Source organism: Gossypium hirsutum, unplaced genomic scaffold (genome assembly GCF_007990345.1).
Source record: "Gossypium hirsutum isolate 1008001.06 unplaced genomic scaffold, Gossypium_hirsutum_v2.1 scaffold_1475, whole genome shotgun sequence".
NCBI classification, from domain to species: Eukaryota; Viridiplantae; Streptophyta; class Magnoliopsida; order Malvales; family Malvaceae; genus Gossypium; species Gossypium hirsutum.
The window spans coordinates 1-8,651 of record NW_024403637.1 but is presented as its reverse complement, the minus strand read 5'-3'; the positions used below and the strand labels follow the sequence as shown (position 1 = coordinate 8,651).

General features: G+C 35.9%; 1 protein-coding gene and 1 pseudogene across 1 annotated transcript; both read left to right on the top strand.

The window, feature by feature from the left end:
* The first annotated feature begins 2,058 nt into the window (after positions 1-2,058).
* LOC107957932 (putative pectinesterase 63) lies at positions 2,059-3,837 on the top strand (annotated as a pseudogene).
* A 2,974-nt stretch (positions 3,838-6,811) lies between these two features.
* On the top strand, positions 6,812-7,640 carry LOC107947625 (pectinesterase PPME1). The gene is made up of 2 exons (XM_041110612.1): positions 6,812-7,058; positions 7,170-7,640. The coding sequence occupies exons 1-2, from the start codon at positions 6,871-6,873 to the stop codon at positions 7,432-7,434; spliced, it is 453 nt and encodes a 150-aa protein (XP_040966546.1). The 5' UTR covers positions 6,812-6,870; the 3' UTR covers positions 7,435-7,640.
* Positions 7,641-8,651: the final 1,011 nt, after the last annotated feature.

The following is an 8,651-nucleotide window of genomic DNA, read 5'->3' as shown; positions in this document are numbered from 1 at the left end:
AAATGGACCATTACTGTATATTTGTGTAACAGCTCGTTTTCAGTAGTGTCAGAAATAGTGGATTTGGGATCACGATTTTGACAAGCAGTCAGCATTTTAATTAATTTTTCTTTGATAAAATTATTTTAATTATTTATTTAGTATTTGCTGGGTTCATGCCCCCTTAATGACTTCCTAGGGTTTAGGTTCTTCCTTTCCCAAACAGTTGATCCGTTGAGTAGCCCTATAAAACAGTTACCAAATCATACCTCCACTCGCTAATCCCCCATAGAGGGATCAGTTCCTCATGGTTTTCATAATTAATATGGAATTGAGTTAAAGATAGAACATGATAATTGAATTGAGGTGTATGGTTTAAAAAAGTACCTAATTTGTAGTAAAGATGAATATGAATTCACAAAGTTTGATCGTCTTTACACATCAGATCTCTCGAGATAAAGCAAGAACAACTTGAAAATAATTCTAAAAACCTAAAAGAAAGAATATCTGAACTGGAATTAAAAGAAAAAAAAACTATACTAAGTAATTGATGTCCGTAACATGTGAAAAAAGATCCTATTTATAGATTTCAGGTGGCCTTCGTCGTCAAACCTAGGTTAGTTGAAGTTCTAGAGCTTTAAGTTTGATTATGCAAACCAAAACGCCCTCTGGCTCGTGTTAGTTCCCGTCCAGAGTTGATCTCGCGATACATCAGGACCTGTGTCGCAAGAAAGGGTTCTATACACTCCTCTTGGGATATCTTTAAGGGTTTGTCGCAACACCCTTATATTGTGTCGCAACATCGAAAGCAGTTTCGTGATTTCTTTATCCTGCTCCCTAAGTTGCTACATTGATCATTTTGTGTTGAGACATAGTGACCAGCATCTGTTAATTACTCCTTCTAATGCTCTCCTGCACACTTACACAGTTCATTAGCTTCCCCTTAAACCTCATCCAGCCCCTATGGTTAATAAAAGGCTCAATTTGTACATCACATTACATTTAAGAAGAGTTGCAAGAACATAATTAAAAACTAACGAAAATGCTTGCTTTCAACCTCCTAAAGTGCGGAAATTAGTTTAATCTACTACACGGAATTACGGTATGTCAAGTACACGACTTCATGCTCGAATCCACGATTTATAATGTTATTTATAGCCCTTTTCACATAATTTTGGCTTTTTTTTAATAGCTAAATCAAGTCATTTTGTAATAATATATGTTTTTACAGGTTAAATAGTTAACTTAGTTTTTTTTAATAGATTTTATTGTATTTGATAGCTAAAAAAGGTTATGTGGTTCTATAAGATGAACCGAGAGTTAATAATGGAATTTCAGGCCAAAACTGCTGCTGATGTCGTGACCACAAAGTATGGAAGTAATATAAATATTAACTTTGTTAATTACCATTTGATTCTTTTTTAGTAATATAAATACTTGCTTAATTTAAATCTGTTCCTATAATATACTTTAAGATGTATTCCCTATGTTTTATATAATCACAACTTGTGTGAAATTGCCGTATAAAATTTATATTTTTATTTAGAAACTTAGTACGTTATAGATATTTTATGTTCGGTATTGTGTTTCGTAGATTCTATCAACAAATTTTTTCGACCTTTCACGAATGAAAGAAAAGGAAACATAAAACTTAATTGGCAATTTCCAATTAGAATCAAACTTTTCCTCATTTATATAAACCTAATAGATAATTAATTTAGTAATAACTTCAAAATAAACAAGTATTAACGGGGCAACAAATGAAGGCAACAACATAAAATATTTCCATTCCTTACATTAAATTCACCCGGTTTAGGTTTTGCACTTAGGATTATTGTTCAATGATCATGGGTGTCTGAAGTCCAAATTCCGTGTATTTGGCAACAATTATATTCAATTTATACTCATTAATGGCGATCAACTGCCAAATGCTCGGTCTGAACTGTAGCAGTGCTTGCACCAAGAACTACGCAAATGAGTGGCAATGCGAGGAATCCTCCAAGGCTCATTTGTTTTAATATTTTTTTTGTCACCAATTTATCTTATAAATTGGAGTCACTTAGAATTCAAAGACAACCTCAATAATCAATAAACGAAGAAAATAAACAAATTACTCTTTTTATTAAAAGGAAAGAAGGAGGAGGAGGAAATGGATGGAAAAAGAATCGAGGGCAATGAAGTTTATGCTCTAGCAATGTGTGTAAGTATTCTCCTCTTTGCTCCGATTGTTGTGTCACAACCAATACCGGCAGATAAATCCCAAGTGGAAGCTTGGTTTAATGGCATTATCAAGCCGGTGAAGGAAAGGGTACAACCTTAGACCCTGAATTGGTTCAAGCCGAGACAGAACCTAGAATCATAAAGGTGATGCAAGGTGGGGGTGGAGAATTCGATACCATAACCAAAGCCATCGAGAGCGTTCCATCAGGGAACGCCAAACGCGTGATTATATCCATCGGACCTGGATCTTACAAAGAGAAAATTAGAATTGAAAGAAATAAGCCTTTCATTACATTGTTAGGAGATCCTAAAAACATGCCAAATTTGACATTTGACGGCACCGCCAAGCAATATGGAACCGTAGATAGTGCCACTCTTATTACTGAGAGTAATTACTTTGTGGGTGCTAATCTCAATATAGTGGTAAGTTAATGTAGAGTTTAGACAACCATGATCTGTCCTTTATTGAATTGATTATTAAAGGGATTTTTTTTTATGGTGGCATGTTATGCATATAGAACTCTGCTCCAAGGCCAGACGGAAAAATGGTAGGAGCACAGGCGGTTGCTCTGAGAGTCTCCGGCGACAGGTCGGCTTTCTATAACTGCAAGATCATTGGCTTCCAGGACACTTTGTGCGATGACAGGGGCAACCATTTCTTTAAGGATTGCCATATTCGTGGCACTGTTGATTTCATTTTCGGAAGCGGGACATCTTTATATCTGGTATTCATATTCCCAATGCGTGAAATATGATGTATTATACCCCATATATATATTTGACAAGAAAAGTGGGATGCAGAACACGGAAATATTCGTGGTAGGAGATCCGGAAGGAGATCCGGAAATGGCAATAATTACAGCACATGCGCGAGAAAGTTCATCGGAGGACACGGGTTATTCGTTCGTGCATGGCAGAATTACAGGAACAGCGAAGGACGTATTTTTGGGCAGGGCCTGGAAGAGCAGTCCGAGGGTTGTTTATTCTTATACTGAAATGGACGAAATCGTCCATCCTGGTGGATGGTCTAGTAATCGCCAACCTGAACGAGCCGAGTAAGATAATACTCAGCCTTACAACGTTACATGCCTACAAGTAAACTAATCTTTCCCAACTTATTGATAAATTTATTAAGATATATAATGTGAGAATGGTTTGACACGCAGCACTGTGTACTACGGAGAATACAATGCACGGGGAAAGGCGCGACTCCTGCTACACGAGAGAAATTCGTCAAACAACTATCGGATGCGGAAGCTAAACCATTCTTGGTTCTTGACTACGTTGAAGGTACCAAATGGTTGCTTCCCCTCCGACAGTACCTAAATAATTCATTCATTCCCAACTTTTTCATGCCGGCAACATATCCTCACAGTATTGCTAATTCAAGCAGACTCTCGTCTACCTCTTTGCTGGGTGGAAATAACTAGCCATCCATTTTATTTTATTTATTTTATTTTCCCTTCCCATGGCTTGTATTTTAACAAATAGCCAAATGTCAATAAGAAGCAGAATTTAGTCTTATTTTTATTAATAGTTAGGATGTTGATATTTGCCATTATGTAGAAAATTTCCATCATATCAAGTTAAAATTATGTAATAATATCCATCATATATCCAAGTTCATTGATTCAATAAGTCAAGGTGATTTCACAAACTTTTGCATTTTAGCAAATAAATGGACCATTACTGTATATTTGTGTAACAGCTCGTTTCAGTAGTGTCAGAAATAGTGATTTGGGACCACGATTTGACAAGCAGTCAGCATTTTAATTAATTTTTCTTTGATAAATTATTTTAATTATTTATTTAGTATTTGCTGGGTTCATGCCCCCTTAATGACTTCTAGGTTTAGGTTCTTCTTCCCAACAGTTGATCCGTTGAGTAGCCTATAAACAGTTAACAATCATACCTCCACTCGCTAATCCCCATAGAGGGATCAGTTCCTCATGGTTTTCATAATAATATGGAATTGAGTTAAAGATAGACATGATAATTAATTGAGGTGTAGAGTTTAAAAAAGTACCTGATTTGTAGTAAAGATGAATATGAATCACAAGTTGATCGTCTTACAATCAGATCTTCGAGTTAAAGCAAGAACAACTTGAAAATAATTCTAAAAACCTAAAAGAAAGAATATCTGAACTGGAATTAAAAGAAAAAAAACTATACTAAGTAATTGATGTCCGTAACATGTGAAAAAGATCCTATTTATAGATTTCAGGTGGCCTTCGTCGTCAAACCTAGGTTAGTTGAAGTTCTAGAGCTTTAAGTTTGATTATGCAAACCAAAACCCCTCTGGCTCGTGTTAGTTTCCGTCCAGAGTCGATGTCGCGATACATCAGGACCTGTGTCGCAACAAAGGATTCTATACACTCCTCTTGGGATATCTTTAGGGGTATGTCGCAACACCCTTATATTGTGTCGCAACTTCGAAAGCAGTTTCGTGATTTCTTTATCCTGCTCCCTAAGTTGCTACATTGATCATTTTGTGTTGAGACATAGTGACCAGCATCTGTTAATTACTCCTTCTAATGCTCTCCTGCACACTTACACAGTTCATTAGCTTCCCCTTAAACCTCATCCAGCCCCTAAGGTTAATAAAAGGCTCAATTTGTACATCACATACATTAAGAAGAGTTGTAAGAACATAATTAAAATCTAACGAAAATGCTTGCTTTCAACCTCCTAAAGTGCGGAAATTAGTTTAATCTACTACACGGAATTACGGTATGTCAAGTACACGACTTCATGCTCGAATCCACGATTTATAATGTTATTTATAGCCCTTTTCACATAATTTTGGCTTTTTTTTAATAGCTAAATCAAGTCATTTTGTAATAATATATGTTTTACAGGTTAAATAGTTAACTTAGTTTTTTTTAATAGATTTTATTGTATTTGATAGCTAAAAAAAGGTTATGTGTTCTATAAGATGAACGAGAGTTAATAATGGATTTCAGGCCAAAACTGCTGCTGATGTCGTGACCACAAAGTATGGAAGTAATATAATATTAACTTTGTTAATTACCATTTGATTCTTTTTTAGTATATAATACTTGCTTAATTTAAATCTGTTCCTATAATATACTTTAAGATGTATTCCCTATGTTTATATAATCACAACTTGTGTGAAATTGCCGTATAAATTTATATTTTTATTTAGAAACTTAGTACGTTATAGATATTTTATGTTCGGTATTGTGTTTCGTAGATTCTATCAACAAATTTTTTCGACCTTTCACGAATGAAAGAAAGGAAACATAAAACTTAATTGGCAATTTCCAATTAGAATCAAACTTTTCCTCATTTATATAAACCTAATAGATAATTAATTAGTAATAACTTCAAAATAAACAAGTATTAACGGGGCAACAAATGAAGGCAACAACATAAATATTCCATTCCTTACATTAAATTCACCCGGTTTAGGTTTGCACTTAGGATATTGTTCAATGATCATGGGTGTCTGAAGTCCAAATTCCGTGTATTTGGCAACAATTTATCAATTTATACTCATTAATGGCGATCAACTGCCAATGCTCGGTCTGAACTGTAGCATGCTTGCACCAAGAACTACGCAAATGAGTGGCAATGCGAGGAATCCTCCAAGGCTCATTTGTTTTAATATTTTTTTTGTCACCAATTTATCTTATAATTGGAGTCACTTAGAATTCAAAGACAACCTCAATAATCAATAAACGAAGAAATAAACAAATTACTCTTTTTATTAAAAGGAAAGGAGGAGGAGGAAATGGATGGAAAAAGAATCGAGGGCAATGAAGTTATGCTCTAGCAATGTGTGTAAGTATTCTCCTCTTTGCTCCGATTGTTGTGTCACAACCAATACCGCAGATAAATCCCAAGTGGAGCTTGGTTTAATGGCATTATCAAGCCGGTGAAGGAAAGGGGTACAACCTTAGACCCTGAATTGGTTCAAGCCGAGACAGAACTAGAATCATAAAGGTGATGCAAGGTGGGGTGGAGAATTCGATACCATAACCAAAGCCATCGAGAGCGTTCCATCAGGGAACGCCAACGCTGATTATATCCATCGGACCTGGATCTTACAAAGAGAAAATTAGAATTGAAAGAAATAAGCCTTTCATTACATTGTTAGGAGATCCTAAAAACATGCCAAATTTGACATTTGACGGCACCGCCAAGCAATATGGAACCGTAGATAGTGCCACTCTTATTACTGAGAGTAATTACTTTGTGGGTGCTAATCTCATATAGTGTAAGTTAATGTAGAGTTTAGACAACCATGATCTGTCCTTTATTGAATTGATTATTAAGGGATTTTTTTTATGGTGGCATGTTATGCATATAGAACTCGCTCCAAGGCCAGACGGGAAAATGGTAGGAGACAGGCGGTTGCTCTGAGAGTCTCCGGCGACAGGTCGGCTTCTATAACTGCAAGATATTGGCTTCCAGACACTTTGTGCGATGACAGGGGCAACCATTTCTTTAAGGATTGCATATTCGTGGCATGTTGATTTCATTTTCGGAAGCGGCATCTTATATCTGGTATTCATATTCCCAATGCGTGAAATATGATGTATTATACCCCCATATATATATTTGACAAGAAAAGTGGGATGCAGAACACGGAAATATTCGTGGTAGGAGATCCGGAAGGAGATCCGGAAATGGCAATAATTACAGCACATGCGCGAGAAAGTTCATCGGAGACACGGGTTATTCGTTCGTGCATGGCAGAATTACAGGAACAGCGAAGACGTATTTTTGGGCAGGGCCTGGAATAGCAGTCCGAGGGTTGTTTATTCTTATACTGAAATGGACGAAATCGTCCATCCTGGTGGATGGTCTAGTAATCGCCAACCTGAACGAGCCGAGTAAGATAATACTCAGCCTTACAACGTTACATGCCTACAAGTAAACTAATCTTTCCCAACTTATTGATAAATTTATTAAGATATATAATGTGAGAATGGTTTGACACGCAGCACTGTGTACTACGGAGAATACAAATGCACGGGGAAAGGCGCGACTCCTGCTACACGAGAGAAATTCGTCAAACAACTATCGGATGCGGAAGCTAAACCATTCTTGGTTCTTGACTACGTTGAAGGTACCAAATGGTTGCTTCCTCCTCCGACAGTACCTAATAATTCATTCATTCCCAACTTTTTCATGCCGGTAACATATCCTCACAGTATTGCTAATTCAAGCAGACTCTCGTCTACCTCTTTGCTGGGTGGAAATAACTAGCCATCCATTTTATTTTATTTATTTTATTTTCCCTTCCCATGGCTTGTATTTTAACAAATAGCCAATGTCAATAAGAAGCAGAATTTAGTCTTATTTTTATTAAAGTTAGGATGTTGATATTTGCCATTATGTAGAAAATTTCCATCATATCAAGTTAAATTATGTTAATAATATCCATCATATATCCAAGTTCATTGATTCAATAAGTCAAGGTGATTTCACAACTTTTGCATTTAGCAAATAAATGGACCATTACTGTATATTTGTGTAACAGCTCGTTTTCAGTAGTGTCAGAAATAGTGGATTTGGGACCACGATTTTGACAAGCAGTCAGCATTTTAATTAATTTTTCTTTGATAAAATTATTTTAATTATTTATTTAGTATTTGCTGGGTTCATGCCCCCGTTAATGACTTCCTAGGGTTTAGGTTCTTCCTTTCCCAAACAGTTGATCCGTTGAGTAGCCCTATAAAACAGTTAACAAATCATACCTCCACTCGCTAATCCCCATAGAGGGATCAGTTCCTCCATGGTTTTCATAAATAATATGGAATTGAGTTAAAGATAGAACATGATAATTTAATTGAGGTGTAGAGTTTAAAAAGTACCTGATTTGTAGTAAAGATGAATATGAATTCACAAAGTTTGATCGTCTTTACAAATCAGATCTCTCGAGATAAAGCAAGAACAACTTGAAAATAATTCTAAAAACCTAAAAGAAAGAATATCTGAACTGGAATTAAAAGAAAAAAAACTATACTAAGTAATTGATGTCCGTAACATGTGAAAAAAAGATCCTATTTATAGATTTCAGGTGGCCTTCGTCGTCAAACCTAGGTTAGTTGAAGTTCTAGAGCTTTAAGTTTGATTATGCAAACCAAAACGCCCTCTGGCTCGTGTTAGTTTCTGTACAGAGTCGATGTCCGATACATCAGACCTGTGTCGCAACAAAGGATTCTATACACTCCTCTTGGGATATCTTTAGAGGTATGTCGCAACACCCTTATATTGTGTCGCAACATCGAAAGCAGTTTCGTGATTTCTTTATCCTGCTCCCTAAGTTCTACATTGATCATTTTGTGTTGAGACATAGTGACCAGCATCTGTTAATTACTCCTTCTAATGCTCTCCTGCCACCTTACATAGTTATTAGCTTCCCTTAAACCTCATCCAGCCCAAAAAAAACTAAACTTACATAAAAAGGTTCAAAACTTAGT